The sequence below is a fragment of the Colletotrichum tamarilloi genome (assembly GCF_030869305.1).
Source record: "Colletotrichum tamarilloi strain Tom-12 chromosome Unknown Scaffold_1.1, whole genome shotgun sequence".
Classification (NCBI taxonomy): Eukaryota; Fungi; Ascomycota; class Sordariomycetes; order Glomerellales; family Glomerellaceae; genus Colletotrichum; species Colletotrichum tamarilloi.
In genome coordinates, this window is record NW_026849384.1 from 187131 (window position 1) to 203669 (window position 16539).

The following is a 16539-nucleotide window of genomic DNA, read 5'->3' on the forward strand; positions in this document are numbered from 1 at the left end:
TGGGGCCCTTTCTCCAGAGGGAGTCTTCTAGAGAAGTCACGGCGCACTGTTTGCAAGCCGGGTGAACGGAGTCGTCCGGAATTCCGTTCCAAGAAGTTGGGGAGTAGTGAGAAGCGGCTACTCCCCCTGCTTGAAAAAGACGAGCCCGATCGATGAAACGGTCGAGTCCAGGCGTATCTGCCGCGTCGATCGTTCAACGTGGTTGCATCAAAAGGGAGGTATAGGCGGGCGCGGACGTGGTTCACTGCTACTACTACCTAGCACTTTGCAGAGAGAAGAGAGACGGCAAAAGGTTTAAGCTTTACTGTCTCGGTAGCCCGTCGTTGATTGGATTCTGTGGGGAAACATGGGGCTTCTTTTTCAACAATGTCAAACACAGATGATTCGTTGGTATGATCTCTGAGAAGATGAAAAAGAAGAGATAACCAGTAGAGAGTCGCCGCAGACGAGGAACAAAGAACAATAGCGGGGGAACAGCAAGTCGCGAACGAGTTTGAAGGGTGACTGATGCAAAGTCTGAACCTGGCGTCGCAGCTCTCTCGAGAACGACAACAGCTACCTTTCGGTAGTCTGTGTGTACGGATACACTCACTACCTAGTACCTGGTGATACCTTGGAGAGGCCGACGCGTGGAGTCGCAGTGATGGATGGTGCGTGAGGGCCGCCAGGAACACTGGATGGCACATCCCAAGAGCCAAAGGACGGACGGGGATAGGCGACGGGCCTAAGCAGGAGATTATCAGGCCCCAACCCTGCTCACCGAATTTGAGCACTAGGGTAAATGAGGACAGACTTGGCACGCAGAGGAATGGGAACAGACAAGGATTTAGCCGCAGCGGCCACTGTCTTATCCGCGACTAAGGGGTATTCGATTTCAAGGGGCCAAGTTCCACCAACAAGCCTTTTGCCAAGCCTTTGGACATGGGCGACCGAAACATGACCAGAGGAAAACCAATTGGTGGGTTCTAGCAGGAACGCTAGTGAAGGAGCCAACGAGGGAGTAAAAAGGGACAGATGACAGATGCGACAACCTCCGAGATGAGACGTACGCAAGTGTCCGTCTTTGCATACTTTGTTCACACGGAGTCTGACGGAGAAGAGAGAAGAGACGGAGGCAAGGTGACAGGCAAGCAAGCAAGCAAGCAGGGAAGACCTCGAAAGTCGAGACATGTTCGTCCTGCGCGCTTGCGAACAGACGTCAGACACCAAAAGTGTGCTGGTGCTTGATGATGATGATGATGAAGATGCTGATCATCTTAACTGGGAATCATGGACTACATGGAAGTTTACAATGCAGTCCAGCCGAGTTCCGCCCCGCCCAAACCCGCCACCATCGCACGCGTAAGATCAGTTGTAAAAGGTTTCCCGTCCTTGAACAGGTCCAAGCCTTGCTGGAAAGAGCCTCAAAGAGAGGAGAAGAGTTTGTGCCGCATGAACTAAGCATAGGACCCAAAGTGCCGTTTTCGGCCATCAGCTCCGGGTTATGATCCACGGTGTGCCAGTCTTACGTGGTGAGAAAGTGTGGCTGGTGCTTAATATGGGGTTGAAAAAGTAAAAAAGAGGTAGTACACTAGTCGGCTAGTGTGCCAGAGCCGGCGGAGAGACCCTGGCATGCCGCATGTCTCGTCTAGGAGACGCGCAACGCGCTCCCCACGCAATATCTGTGAAGGGATATGTTGCCGTGGACACTAGACAACCGTCAGTAAACACTCCATAGTAATGCTTCTCGACCGTGGAGGCCGGGCAAAAGAAAAGCCTCTAGAGGCCGCTCATGTGGTCCTTGACGGATCCCGCCAGCCTCGCTTGCGGGCAGTGCACTGCATATGCATCTACGACGCTCGGAGAGTGCCGTTCCTGGAATGTGTCAACGACATGCAGAGCCGTTATCTCTTCGTTCGTGGGCCGAGGTCGACAAGGCAGGCTTGGATGATGTTAGAGTCCCAGATTCCAGAGATGTCGGATGTGAGGGCCGAGGCGGGTAGGCGAGGGTTGACCAGTTGAGCGGTATACAACGATGGATCTCAGAGGAGTGGACTTGCATGCGCCAGTCGCTCCGTGATGCCTCATTCTTCTCTTCCTCCACACGGTTTTTGTGTATGGCCAGGCGATGGACCAATTTCATGGGCTCGTACTATGGTGATTAGTGTAAGGAGTGTTTCAACATGACGTTTCTCCCATCTGACTTACAACAAATAGAGTAAGGGCATGGGCATCGTCGGTTGAAGTTTACCATGTTTCCATCTTTGGGCCCTGGTCGTTGGCGCCGGCGGGTTAAAAGTTGAAACAACGTGAACTCGTCATGGCCCTATAGGTGATGGAGCCATGCGAATAAAGACGCGTTTGCTTTTGTTCAGCTTGCCCCAGATGCCCCGTCAGGTAAGGCAGAATTCAAGCTTCATGCCACGGGTCCATCGACGGTCAAGATATTAGGGTTGCCGGGATATGTTTGACGAGGCTTAAAGGGAGGGGAGGGGCAGGCAGGCTTTCGTCATCCTGCGACTGGCAGACCGCAGAAGCAGCAAACACACCAGACACGGCGGGCTGTCATCTGAAGTTGTGAGTGTCTGGAGTAGTGCGCGCCAATGAGTGGACGAGTTGATGATAGTCGAGACCAAGAGCAGAAGAAGAAGTGTGGTCAAATTCCGCCCGCAGTGTTGGCGCAAGTGGAGGAGACGACGTGGAATCAGAGATGCAGCAATCAGATGCAGGGTGAGGGAGGATGGTGTGGGGCCTCTCCGCCGACAGGAGTACGTACCTACTTTACAATCTTGCCTACGGTAGGTAGAGACGTAGGTAGTATGTGCGGCGCAATGTACCTGAGGAAGGCACCTTCTAAGCGTGCGCTAGTGAGTGTACGTACTCAAGCCACCAGAATGGAGATGGTGTACTTAACCTTGCTAAGGTCTAGCTAGCGCAGACAAGTACCGCGGCGCTAAAGACCCTAAGGTGGTGTACAAACGAACAGGAAGGCAGGGTACCTTGGACTTGTGTCTAGTGTCACGACCCAAGATGATTTTGAGCGACGTGCTTTTGGATGAGGAATTGCGTGGTGCGTAATTGCTATGGTGAAGGGTTCCATTATCAAAATTACTGGGGGAGATCTATCAATAGAGGATGAGTGAGCTCTCCACCCCTGAGCGGGTCTCCATCGGGGAGAACCATGGCACCAAGCCTTTTCGGGACAACCGAACAGGCTCAGGGATGGCACGGATATTAGGGCCTACGTAACGCTCCTGTTCAATCCCGTGCCGATGTTTTCTACGCAGCACTTGCACACATCTGCAGCTGTGCAGCGCAGCGCAGCACCTCACTGCAGAGTGCACCTACCTAAGGTGCCTACCTACCCTCTCCATCAGATGAATCAGACAAGACGGAAGGCAGGACAGTCAGTGGCTTCCTTCCATCCCTTCTATTGTGCATCACATTCTCATAAGGTACCTACCTTCCATATTGCAATGGTCCAATCAACATCTTTGAGTATCTAATCTTCTGATAATGTCTAGAGTCTACATGCCATCTGCATCCCGTCTGCATCTTCTGTTTTCATCAACCGCCCGAATCCCACCTGAGGCACGGAGTACTCAACATGTCTCTTCCCTCCACTTGGCACCGGACTCTGGACTCTGGACGACTGACGAGCACCACCCTGTCACCTGTGCCTCTCTGAACTCCGCGTCTGGAGTCCCTTGGAAGTCTGGTTACTGGTCACTGATGTTTTCTCATGGGGAACTGCTGGGGCCGCTACGGGGATCCCTGGGCCGCCGAGTCCCCGATGTCTACTTTGTGTGCTACAGTTTCCGCCCATCGCGTGCACAACATTTTCAACTTTTCAAGTATCCCAGTACCTCAACTACCTAGGACACCAGCAAGGACAAAAAGGTATCTGTACCTTATCTGCGGATACTAGGTAACCGCAGTCGCAGCACCGTCTTGCGCCAGCTCCTGCGCCTGGCAAGTCATTATCCATCCCATCACGCTGCACCGAGCTGCATAGATGCAGGGCTTTGCTTCTCCGTCCACGGCGAGCGGAGAGGAAGTTTCCGCCGCTCGATTCCTCACTCCACTCGTCAATTTGCTTTTCCTGGTCAAGACGCATCCTCATGGAGACTTGCGATCTCATCCTGTGCGGCGGTGAATCCGGTCCATCCCGTCAAGTCAGTTGTCACTGTGAATAGGCAGGAAGACCACCGCAGTTTTGTCTGGCCAAGCCGGCTAGGCATTTCGTCACGTTCGTCGCGAGTCATAATGAACGGGGTCAATTGACTTTTTGTCCAGTGTTTGAGCCGACCCGATCGGCAGCGCAAATCGATGACTCGCCCCTACCAAGATCTTGGACATCGATTGCCTTTGAGCAAAAAAAAAAAAAAAAAAAAAAAAGGGACAGCCGGAGTGCTCCGAACAAGGCCGCCCACGAGGTCCAGAGATGGATAAAGAGGCCACGACTGGAAATGGCAATGCAGCATACGGATATCATGCCTTCTGCCCGTCTCAAACCAATTCGCATCGGGACTTTGGTCAACGGGGGTCGTGGCCAGCATTGGCAACATGTCCATCATCTGTTTCGAGCGACTGCAAGGATGTCCGATTACTTCCATATGAATGGCTCCATCTGCTTACCTACGTTATCCACTAGACGGGCTGAATTTGTCGGCTCGGGATCTTTCTCTGGAGAGACGCGTGCGCGTGCGGGATATGACATGCTGGCCCACAATTATATACATACCTACACCAAGAAGCCTCGCCCTCTTCAACAGCGGAGGATTGTGAAGCATCGGTTAGCATCGTCTGATGATGTTGCCCGCTATTCTCAGCCTCAGACTGCTTCAAAATGGGGTTTGGCCGGTGTGTGTATCCGTATATGTGTGTCCTGGATACTCCAAGGTTATCCATCCGACCTCTTGCGATGCCATCTGCCGGCTGATGTTGTCGTCGATGCCAGAGACCAAGACAGAACTGAATAGGACAGGGGGAGCTTCTTCGGATCTTTTAAGGCATGGTCACAACACTTGGTGAACACGCACACGCACATAGCGGTAGTCATACAACGGCCCGGATACTACAACAGTCTAGTCGAGGCCAGGCCGGACTCTTGTTTTACAGCAGCTACACCTCTGAATCTCTGAATGATCATTGGCAGCATCAGCTCAAGACACCTTCTTACTCGGTAGCTAGCACCTACCGTCTTCGCGGAAAAGCCGCGACGTCGTCGTCTCAGTGCTCGGCCGTCAATGGACCCTTGCGCGTCGCCTCGGCCGGGATCTAGGTCTGGGTCTCATTCTCCAGTCGCCCTGCATAACTCCAGACCTGGTCGTTCCACCAAATGCAACCAACGCCCGAGTTTTGGGTTTCGAAGCTCTGGCAGCTCGAGCCTTTCCCCTTTGAGGTCCAGCGCCGGCCAGAGGATGACGAGGCCACCCCCGATCGCTGTCTTTGGTTCCTCTAGGGCAGCCCTCGCATTCGACGTGTTTGGCCCGTCAAGCCAATATACTCATCACCAGCGGCCGACGTACTACAATGTGGCGTTGAAATAATACCACGAATAGTACCGTGATTGAACTGACGCGGCACCTTACCACGTCCACCAGGTCCATGAGGTCTCCAGGTTGGCCTTCTTTTTTCGTCCCGCTTGCGAACCGCAGCCGGTACGAAGTTACGAACGGAGTACACCGTACCGTACGGAGTACCTACCTTACCCTCTTGCATAGCGCCGCCCCCAACATCCACGGCCACAGCTTCCCATCCGCGTCTGCGTGCTCAATGCGCCTCACAGACGCTCCAGCAACTGGGCTTTTACGGATACAACCAGGCTTATTTCGACGGACAAGTACCTCACCTTACCTACCTTACGAGTACGTACCTTGTCTTTTTTAGAGGAGTCGTCCCGCTCACAGCCTGAGTGAGCAGCAGCTGCTTCCATGTCCCACAGTTCACAGTCCACCATCCACCAGGCTATTCTTTCCCCTTGCCCCAAGGTCCAACCCAACCTTGTCTCCATTACCTCACATGAAGGTACCTCTACCGCTATCCATACGCCTACCTGTACCTTACATGACCTTGCTTTTACTTTACCTTGACTTGGGCCTTGGCTTGGCTACGATTAACTACCACTACCTTACTTGTGCTTGTTCTACTACTACTACGGCTTCTCCCCGAGCTCAACTCCAGTCTCAACTTACCTCGAGTCAAATCAAAGACTCTCGGCAACAAGACAAGTCAGGTTTAAGCTAAAGCCCTCAACGTTCCCAAGAAAAGACGACACAAGTTCTTGTCCCGCAGTTTTCTGGTCTTGGCTGCAGCCGCACGCTTTTCGCTCTAACTTAGGTTATTATTTGGCTTGCACCCACACCGGCCACCAGCACCAGCACCTGCACCAGCACCAGCACACTCGAAGCACAGCACCAAAGCTCTCAACCTACCACCTACCTTAAGCAAGCTTCTGCACCTGATCCGCCGCCCTTGGCTCATATTTCCTTTTTGTCTCCCTCTCCCGACAACCTCCCACATCGGATCTATCCTTCCTGAGGCCAGGTTTGCAAAACTTTTTTGCCTTCACAACATTCTTTTCCCCCCCTACCTTCCGTCCAGCTTGCCGACACAGCCGTCGCGCGCTGCCGTTAGCAGCCAACCATCTTCTTCCGACCGCTTACGGTTTACCACCGCTCCGTCCGGCGCCTTTGGCCTTTTCACGGCCGATTTGCCGGACCCGCCCCGACCTTCACTAACACAGCATCATGATGGACGGTGGTCACCACAACATGATGCCAACCCGGGGCGTTGGTACCGATGACCAGCGGGTTTCTGCTTCCAACAGTAACACCAACCCCCTCGCCTCCGGTCCTTCTCCGAATGCCACAATAGTCGTCTCGGCAGCACCTTCATACAACCCTAATGGTCCCTCGCAATCCGTCTCTCCTTCACCCGTGCCAACAGCTCAATCTCCCTATCCCACATCAACCCCGGGCGGCACCCAGAGCCACGCTGCTACCGCCAGTCTGTACCAGTGTGCTCACTGCCAACGGCGGTATTCTCGACCTGAGCACCTCGCCCGTCACATTCAGACCCATACTCTTGGGAAGCGATTCGCGTGTCAGATATGCGGCAAAGCCTTTGCGCGCCAAGATCTCCTCAAGCGGCATGTCACCAATCACGAGAACGACAATGACCCCAACAAAAAGAGACGTCGCACCGATACCTCACCCGGTGCCGGTCGTGTCTCTCACGCCTGCAGACCTTGTGCCACGGCTCGTGTCAAGTGCGAGGAGCAAAAGCCATGCACCCGTTGCCGGAATCGCAACCTAAACTGCGAGTACTCATCTACCGAAGCCGGCTCAGCTGCGGCCATGCATCTGCTTCATCTCTCGGGAAACCCGCACCAGACAACATCAACGCCCGGATCTCTTGCCACATCTCCCTCACAATCTGCCTATGATAGCAGCCCCTCAACAGCGTACCAACAGAACCCTCAACATGCAATGCTGCCGCCCAGAGACGACAGTGGCCAGCTGGGACCTGCTCACACCATCAAGTCGGAATCAGGCCGCATACCAACGACAGAAAATGCCATGCAACAAGTCAACGCCTCCGGCATGCCTGTTAACTACGAGATCGGCAACCAGCAAGGTGTCGACATGACCTTGCCTTTCTCAGACTTTCTCCAAAATGTCATCTACACAGGAGAGATGGAAGCGTCGCGCATGGCCGAGGCACAGGGTCTAGCTGTCCTGGACTTTTGCGACAACTCGAATCTCGAACTGAACGAAGTGGACTTTGGCCTTCTGGATCATTGGAACATGGACGGCATGGGAAATACCGGATCCAACCAAAGCTTCACGCCTCGGACCGACGACTCTGTCGATTTGGTCCAAATGCGCCAAACGCTTGTCAAGGTCTGGACAGAATCACCGTGGCAATGGGCGCCCAACAAGCTCGACTCGGGCTATTTGGAGCACCCAAACTTCTCCGTACCATCCGACGACACAAGCAGCGCTGTTTTCACCGAAAGCCGGAAGAAGCACGCGAGGATTGTCAGGGACAAACTGGACCAGTCGGGCCGGGATCAGATTTTGGCAATCGTCTTGTCAACCTGCAAGAACGACAACATCATGAGCCGCGTCGCATCCTCTTTTCCGTCCCTTGAGGTGATGGACAGCCTTATCCACATCTACCTGGCGCAACATTTCTGCCAGACGTCACAATGGATTCACCACGGCTCGTTCTCCATGAACGCCCAGTGGCCAGAATGGCTAGCTGTGGCAGCTTCAGCTGGGGCTACCCTCACTCCGGTGCAAACCTTGCGCAAGTTTGGGTTTGCTCTTCAGGAAGCGGTCCGAGTTACCATCCCGGCAAGGTTCGAGGATGCCAACACCACGATCAAAAATCTCGGCCTTGTGCAGACTCTGATCCTGGGCCAAGACATTGGTCTGTGGAGCGGGAACCGACGCAAGATGGAGATCGCCGAATGTCATCTCATGATTCCTATTACGGTAAGTAGCTATTTTCAGCTGTCCGTCTCCCACAGCCTGGTTGCTAATGCTTTGCATAGATGATGAGATATCGCGGCAAATTCCAGCGAGCATCGTACCCCATGGTCGAGGTCAATATGTCGGACGAAGGCGAAGTTTTGGAGAAAAAATGGAGGGCCTGGTGCGAGCGTGAGTCGTGGAAGAGGTAAGCTTATAGACCCAAAGGTCCGGGATATCCTTGTGCTAACGCATTTAGACTACTTTTCCACTGCTTCGTGCGAGACGCTCAGACCTCCATGACAACACTCACCAACCCCTCCATGTCGTACTCGGAACTTACCCTGCCCCTCCCTGAAGCAAAGGAGCTGTGGTTTGCAAAGACGGCGGCCGAATGGAAGATGCACTATCTCGAACGAACGAACGGACAGAGCAAACGACCACCTTCAATCGGTGATCTCTTCCGGGACATCAGTTTGTTGGCGACGAACCGCCAGCGACTAGATCTGCAATTTGCAATCTCGATATACCTGCATGGCTACTGGGCGCTCATTCTTGAGTATCTCCAGCTGTGTTCCGTCTTGCGCACCCGGACTTGGCTGAACAACTCTGGAGGGAAGTCTGAGGAGGTACTACGTTCCAGACATGCGGAGCTTTGCAAAGACCTGCAGGGCTTCTTGCTGGTCACTTCCGACTGGCACGAGATGCTTTCGACGCAGGAGAGTCTGGTGCTCCATCTTCTCATGATGAACCTGCACCTCTCCCTCAACGATTTACAGCTCTTCTCTGGCAAGGAAGGCGAGGACCAGGCGCGCCGGGTATTCGGTGACCTGCGCGAGTGGTCGCAGAGCGCCGAGGCGCGCCAGTCGCTCTGGCACGCAGGCCAGATCCTGCGTCAGGCCAAGATGTTCCCCCAGGGCCATCTCAAAGACTTTTACGCCATCGCCGTCCACCATGCGGCTCTGGCGTGCTGGACCTACGGGGTGGTCGCCAAGACGAGCGGCACGGGGAAGACGCCGGTGCAAGGGTTCGACCAGGAAAAGGTGTTTCTGGACGGCACCGAGTCGAACCTGGTGCACCGATTCATAGGCTTCAACCAGGGGCGGCCGGTGATCCTAGGACCCATGAGTAGGGCCGGCGCCACCGAGGCGTCGCTCGACGATCCCAAGGCGTGCATGGAAGTGGCCCAGGAAGTGCTCCGGGCCAACTTTCGCGAGTCGGCGGATCTTCACCCGCCCATTGTCGAGAATTTGTGCCTGCTGATCAAGCAGCTAGGCCACGCTGCTTGGGCAGTCGGCATGTCATGATGATTTGTTGTTGTTGTTATTCATTACGAGCCATATTTTGATATTTACTTTTACTTTGTTTGTTTTGTACTTCACGAAGAGGCGTCTAGAGGTAAAATGGCGGTCGGTTGTATACCCATGTATCAAAAAAGTTACCTGTCTGCGGCTTCTTTCCAAAGAAGGTGTCTTGCGCTTAAAGCCAAGGTTCTTGGAACCACATCAATCTATATTGCCTACAATACCAAAGATGTCTAGCCTTGCGCTAGCTGAATTACAATTATCGTCCCTTCTCATTTATGGTGTATTCGGTTGCTATCCGAACTAGAACATGGGCAATTAAGCTCACCACTTAGAGCTCAACTTTGGACGGCTAACGCAGGCCCCCCTACTGCGTAGAACAGACGGACGTTCCCTTCCCGACACGGTGGCCTTGAAACTCCTCTTCCCCCCATCGGACTGGCCCCACCATGTTGAAGTTCAGCATGGATCAATGCTGCATCCAGTCTGCAGAAAGACGGATGTCATATTCAATGTCTAGTGTTCAGTGTTCGAGGCCAGCAAGTTCAGCCACGAACTTGCAATCAATGAAGATTGGATGTATTCAAGCATCAACGGCTCGGACACCTCCGTTTGGGGGCCAAGTCACGGTACTGCGGCATCGCGGCAAGATACAGGAGAGCGTAGGGGGGACACATCCATCATTTCGGAAATACCGACCCAGAAATTGGCGTTAAGCAAAAATGCAAATGTCTTGCACTGCCCCCTTTTTTCCCGCCCTATAGGGCTCTTTCTTGGGGAGATGTATTATTATGCCTCGCGGGGCATCCGTACGGAGTACAGAAGACTCCAGAGTAAGGGTGAGGTTGTGTAAGGTATGTTTAAGTCAATCACTCGCAGGGAATGGTTGGCCGGCTTGCCTGCCGGCACGAGAGCGCTTCCGTAGCACGGAGTAGAATATAAAGCAACGCAGGGGAAACCTTTTGCTTTGGTCCTTTTACGGATACATAGTAAACCGACTTTGTCCGTGCCTTTTTTTTTTTTTTTTCCAACTATTCTGGCCCGTACGGAGTACTGCGTAAGGTAATATGTACCTAGATCCCGGTCCCGGTTCAGCCCATATGCCGCGAGTCATAAGATACCGGGATACGGATCCTTTGGGTTCCCTAATCTGTGAAGGGCTTGTGATGTATGCCACTCCTAAGGTAAGTATAATCAATGAGGCAAGTTTTCCCGCGGGACAAAGTGGATAAGACGTTCTACTGCGTACCTTAGATGAGTGTGACGCGGGAAGATGGGGGGGGGGGGGGGTTCGGGGATATCCCAACCTCCATCGGCTCAGACATGAATAAAATTCGGAGAAAAGATTGAAAAGCGCGGAATTGTAGCGAAGATGTCGCGGCTAATGTGCGCGCTTGCTTGAGTCGTTGATTGGTACTGGTCAGTAGTAAGTAGTCAGTCACTTTTGCTGTGTCGCAATTGAGTTTTTTCCCGGTAAAAGTTGACGTTTTGTGATGTTGTATTTCGTACCTCGCCTTACGCTCTGTCTATTCTTTTTTTTTTTTTTTAACCGTGCTTGGCAGGCATTTCCATGAGAGAATGCGAAACCGAACCGGAGGGAAAGCATTCATTGGCTATTGTCATGATTTACATCCCTCCTCCCGTGCTTGTATTTCGGTATGTGTAGAAGAAGGGAATTTCTTACCGAATGCATATTTTCCTGTCTCCCTGCCCAGGCCCCCAGGGAGTCGGGAGAAGGGAAGGGAATGAAGAACCATGGTTGAGACTCGCCTGTTATGAACAGTGAGATCATAGCAAACAGGACACCCATTGCTGGGTCTTGCTTGGTTCGATACCCGACCCGAACGTCATGGGGGCTGGGTGATCATACGAATGGTACGGAGTACCCCGTAAGCAAACCAAAGATGCATGAGGTACGGATACTGCGCGCGCGCGCACGCACATTTGAATATCCGCACGTACCTGGGGCAAAACAAAATCTCAAAAGCTCAGAGCTCTCGACCTAGCTCATACCGTTTCTCCCACCCCCCCTGGCCGAACGACTGGGGCGAGCATAGACGGATGGGGTTTCTTCACTCCTTATCGAGTTCGAGAACGGGTTTGTAATTGCGGGATGCCGGAATTGTCTGATGCTGAGAATAGGGCTTGTGCGTGAAGAGTTTGCTGTTTTTTAATATTGGGGCTGAGCCGAGTGTTCTGTTCATTTCTTGAGACGAGGCTGTTCGTATAACTAAATAACAGAGAGAGATAGAGAGAGTGTGTGTGTTTGCGTGGGTGGGTGGTGTTGGTGAAGTAAATGTAGCGAGAGTGGCATCGGCTTAAGAATCTTAAACCTTTGATCACCCGCGCATTCGGATAGTATACACGCTTTAGATGAATGCTACTGCAAATGTACCTAAATCGATGGGTTTTGGGTTCCTCCTTGGCAATCTTTATTTTTGGAGGGGGTTGCATTCGCCAAGGGTTTGGACGGTACAGCTGTTTCGGAGCATTCACGTCGAGTAAAGTGTGTCGTAGAATACCAGAATACCTTATGTATAAGCCCCTTGTGGATGGGACTGCTTGGCTTGTGACTTGATGATACTCTACGTGATACGGCCCGACCTTCGGGTTCGGTTTGCACAGTTGACCTTGCCACACGACATCAAAAGTGCGGCTTACTTTGCTTAGTCGACATTGACGAGCTGAGTGACAAAACCTATGGCACTGGAGAAGTTGACACGTCTTTGAAAATAGAAATTACTTATATGGTAGTGGAAAATGTATCTCGTGCAATTGCTGGCGATAGCTTGGTCTTCTGCTGGTCAAAAAAAGAACAAAGAAAAAAATAAAAAATCAGTTGGTGAGGAGAAAATCCGAGAGTGCTGCGAAGCTTGATATTGGTTGAAGTTCCGAGAGATAAGGTGGCTGATCTCTGAGAAGCTTCAAAATTCAAAGATCGTGCTATACTCACCATGAGTTGCCTACAGACTATATTGTCCATCGTTATCGTCGGAATATCTAGTGGTTTTTACACATCCCGAGCCGAGCCGCCTACAGTGCTGCCGAAAATCATATTTAACAGTCATGCACTGCACAACAAGTACTGAGTCTTCAGACTCAGTAAGATCATGCCGAACACAATGCATCAGAAAGTCGAAGCCCACAAATTCAAGTAGGAAGCTGAGAGTTGGGTAATTCGGTTGGTGTTCTGATACGTACGCGGCCAATTCGGGGCGGGATCTCTCTCTCTGCATCTACGGAGTACCGAACAGATCCCGTGCCGACCGTTACCTGCCAGCCGGGAGCGACGTCCCCATTTTTGACAGGACCACGTGGGGCCAGCGATAGGGATCCGGCCGCTGCGGAGTACTCCTCGTGGGGCCATCTCAGAGTGTCAGGGGGACCCTCCCCGGGCCGATCTAGGTAGTTTGTTGATTCGTGAAGGAAAGGGGGAAAAAAAATGACGCCGATCCTTCCACCAAACGCGCGACTCCTGCCGTACAGCACCGGGGCACCGAACACCGACGACAAGTCCTCGGCTCAGCCTCACCCACGTCATCTTACCGTTTTTGAGGTTCACAAAGGCTGTTCCTCAAGCGTTCTTCGCTTGTACAATCGTTTCTATTTTTTGAATAATACTCTGAGAGATCGGCCAACAACACTCATCCAAGGTTCTCTGATTGAGGATCTGTCTAGAGTTCCTTGTGCACCAGGCTCCCCACTCGTTTGCGATCCGTAGCATCCGGTATTTACCTACGTCACGCATCACGAAAGCCCAAACTCCTGTGTTTGTCGCTCCCGAGCCACCTACCCGCACGATGGAATCCTTATTCAGCGCCTCCATCGAGCCAAAAACGGCGGCGATCGTAGCTACGACCGTCGTTGCGACACTTTCCTTCTTATCTCTTGCGCGACTCGGTCTCTACCCAAACTGGGGGACCGCAATCCCTAACCCTCTTAAGACCAAGATTCCCACACTCACAAGCGATGAGGTCAGGAAGCTTCCCTACCACCCAGACTACTTTCCCGGCGCCCGGGATGTGGACACGCCTGTAAGATACCACCCCTTCGCCACCAGCTCACCATCTTTCCAAGATGCGCTCCCTAGTACCTTGCTAGGTGATTGACTAACATACACCCTCTCAGTACGGCTCCATCCGCGTCTACGAATGGGGCTCAACCACCGGGCCAAAAGTAATTCTCATCCACGGCATCAGCACCTCCTGCATGACCCTCGGCCCCATCGCCCACGCCCTCGCCGCCCGCGGCTGCCGCGTCATGCTCTTCGACCTCTTTGGCCGCGGCTTCTCCGACGGCGTCGGCGACCTGCCCCACGACACACGCCTGTACACCACGCAGGTCCTCCTCGCCCTCGCCTCCTCCCCGCTCGCCTGGTCCGGCACCGACGCCGTCCGCGTCGTGGGCTATTCCCTGGGCGGCGCCGTCGCCGCCTCGTTTGCGGCGTCGTTCCCGCATATGGTGGAGAGTCTCGTCCTGCTCGCGCCCGCGGGGCTCATTCGCGCAGAGAACTTTGGCGTGCTGGCGCAGGTTACGTTCCAGTCTGGTCTCGTGCCTGAGCGTATTCTTGCAGCTGTTACGAGGAAGAGGTTGCAGAAGCCGTTGGCGAGTAAGCGATCTAATGCTGTCGGGGACGAGGAAGATCCGGTTGAGAAGGTCGTCGACGTCGCGGCCGCGGAGGTGTCTGGCCCCCACGGTGGCAGCGCAGAGGATCAGAAGGTTGAGCGAAAAGTGCGGGAGTACGTCCCCTGGATGGTCGCGCACCACGAGGGTTTCGTCAAGGCGTTCATGTCGTGCGTGCGATGGGCGCCGCTTACGGGCCAGCACGAGACGTGGCGGGTTCTAGGTCAGAGGAAGAAGGGGACCACGGCGGTGTTTATTGGAAAGACGGACGAGGTTATTGATGTTGACCACTATGCCAAGGATGGGTTGCCGTTGTTAGGCGGCGAGGAAAATGTGACGTGGAAGGTCCTTCCTGGGGGTCACGACTTTGTCATGACCAAGACGGAGTATATTTTGCGCGAGTTGGATGCATTCTGGGGTTTGAAGGTGCAGTCGTGAAGATGGGTTTTGGGGGAAGGGGGGAATGTGAACATGACGGCTAGGGAGCCATAGACGAAGATGGGTGCGGACAGATCATGAGACGTGTTACTGATAGACTCCTAGAAACGATACCATTGTTTGCTTCCATTCCTGGGTGACACTGTCTAGTAGCAACGTCCATCTTCAATCTTTGACTTCCAATACATGCTGAATTGGTGATTTTGTGTAAACATGGACAGTACAAGGATAACGCATTACTTGTCTGCAAGTGTCTCCATCCATTGGCTGACTGGTAGCATGGTGAAGTCTATGAGATGGTTCTATTAAGCTTGTTGGTATCCTTCCGCATGGAATCATGTAGAGAAGCCAAACTGGCTTAACTTCAGCAGCTAGGTTGAGAAGAACATGTAATGAGACGTACACATGTTTGGATATTGACTGGAATCTGCCGCGGGTATATCCATTCTGCCCATCTAGATATGCTATAGACTTTCCACCTCACAGTGTGTCAGTAGACGGGTGTGGGATCTGTACTGTTTCGATGATTGATGTAGAAAAGTATCGCGCTTGTGGGTACACCCTGAACATCACCCGCAGCTGCACAATATGAGATGGGCACATCTCTGTCTCCTCGATGCTTTGAAATTTTGAGTTCGCATCGTTGCCCTGTTGGTATAAGTAGAAAATCTACTCAAGTTGGGAACTTCCCACGAAGCCAGGATGTTCATCGTTCAAGTGACAGGACATATACACCCTGTTAGTATAAGTGTATTGATAAGAAGAAATAACACAAAAGCTCAGCACAGAATTCGGGCCGCTTGAACCAATCCTGTGCTTATGAAAAATCCGTTCTTTTCCATCCATATTCAACCACTCAGCTACGTGGCTCCGGGGAGTACTATTGACCCTTGAGGATTTCTCGTTCCTTCCAACCAATGACCTACCTATATACCACCTAGCCTAGAGAATACATAGAGAAAATCAACGAAAAAGCTTGGTCGTTGGTTCGAACCCTATCCCTACGAAAAACCAGCGTCCCAGTTTCTTCATCACCCGTTTAGCCACCAGGCTACGTGGCCCCAGCAAGTTTGCACTGTACCGGGGAGACACTTCTTCCTCCGAGTTTGTGTCCTATATACCCTCTAACCCATCTGTGTCGTGGCTCTCAATGGTTCCAATCAGTAATACGCCCCGAAATGGTCTTTCCGCTGCCTCCTTACCTTGGGTAGGCAGCCACGGAGCTTCAATGAAACCTCAGATACCCCGTCGCCTCTCCTTCCATCCGGTCGATCGTTGGCAGATTGATACCCATTTCATTCTGTAATTTGCTCCCAAACTAAGAAATGTTGTAGCCGCTAACCTGAACGCCTTTGAAATATCATATGGATGTTGCTCATCCTGCAGTAAGATAGAGCACGGGTTCGACATAAGGAATACGATAAGTGTAGACTTCTGTCGATAAGCCAAACCCAACGCCATGAGCTGGCACGATCAATCGTTCGCTTAAAACAGTCATTCTCACACCACTGCCCATACTTGATTACGAACACAATCTAGACGTGAATATTGGGTTAGAAAAACAAGCTTGGTATCACTAGCTTTGCGCTATCAACGGTTTCTGCAAGCAGGCGCATAAGCTCTAGGAGGCCCGCGATATTGAGAATACGCGCTCTTGTCTCAAAAGTCTTCAACCTCGGATGACGTTCTGTCATGTCCAAGATATAAGATACAAC

At 52.6% G+C, this 16539-nt stretch overlaps 4 protein-coding genes across 4 annotated transcripts; all 4 read left to right on the top strand.

The window, feature by feature from the left end:
• Positions 1–1014: 1014 nt before the first annotated feature.
• On the top strand, positions 1015–1227 carry CTAM01_00061 (uncharacterized protein; the record flags this gene model as incomplete). Its single annotated transcript, XM_060516115.1, has 1 exon — positions 1015–1227. The coding sequence occupies one exon, from the start codon at positions 1015–1017 to the stop codon at positions 1225–1227; it is 213 nt and encodes a 70-aa protein (XP_060388741.1).
• A 3221-nt stretch (positions 1228–4448) lies between these two features.
• CTAM01_00062 (uncharacterized protein) lies at positions 4449–4961 on the top strand (the record flags this gene model as incomplete). Its single annotated transcript, XM_060516116.1, has 1 exon — positions 4449–4961. The coding sequence occupies one exon, from the start codon at positions 4449–4451 to the stop codon at positions 4959–4961; it is 513 nt and encodes a 170-aa protein (XP_060388742.1).
• Positions 4962–6731: 1770 nt separating this feature from the next.
• CTAM01_00063 (uncharacterized protein) lies at positions 6732–9766 on the top strand (the record flags this gene model as incomplete). Its single annotated transcript, XM_060516117.1, has 3 exons — positions 6732–8483; positions 8543–8667; positions 8719–9766. The coding sequence occupies 3 exons, from the start codon at positions 6732–6734 to the stop codon at positions 9764–9766; spliced, it is 2925 nt and encodes a 974-aa protein (XP_060388743.1).
• Positions 9767–13563: 3797 nt separating this feature from the next.
• Positions 13564–14824, top strand: CTAM01_00064 (uncharacterized protein; the record flags this gene model as incomplete). The annotated part of the gene is made up of 2 exons (XM_060516118.1): positions 13564–13797; positions 13892–14824. The coding sequence occupies 2 exons, from the start codon at positions 13564–13566 to the stop codon at positions 14822–14824; spliced, it is 1167 nt and encodes a 388-aa protein (XP_060388744.1).
• Between the last annotated feature and the right edge of the window lie 1715 nt (positions 14825–16539).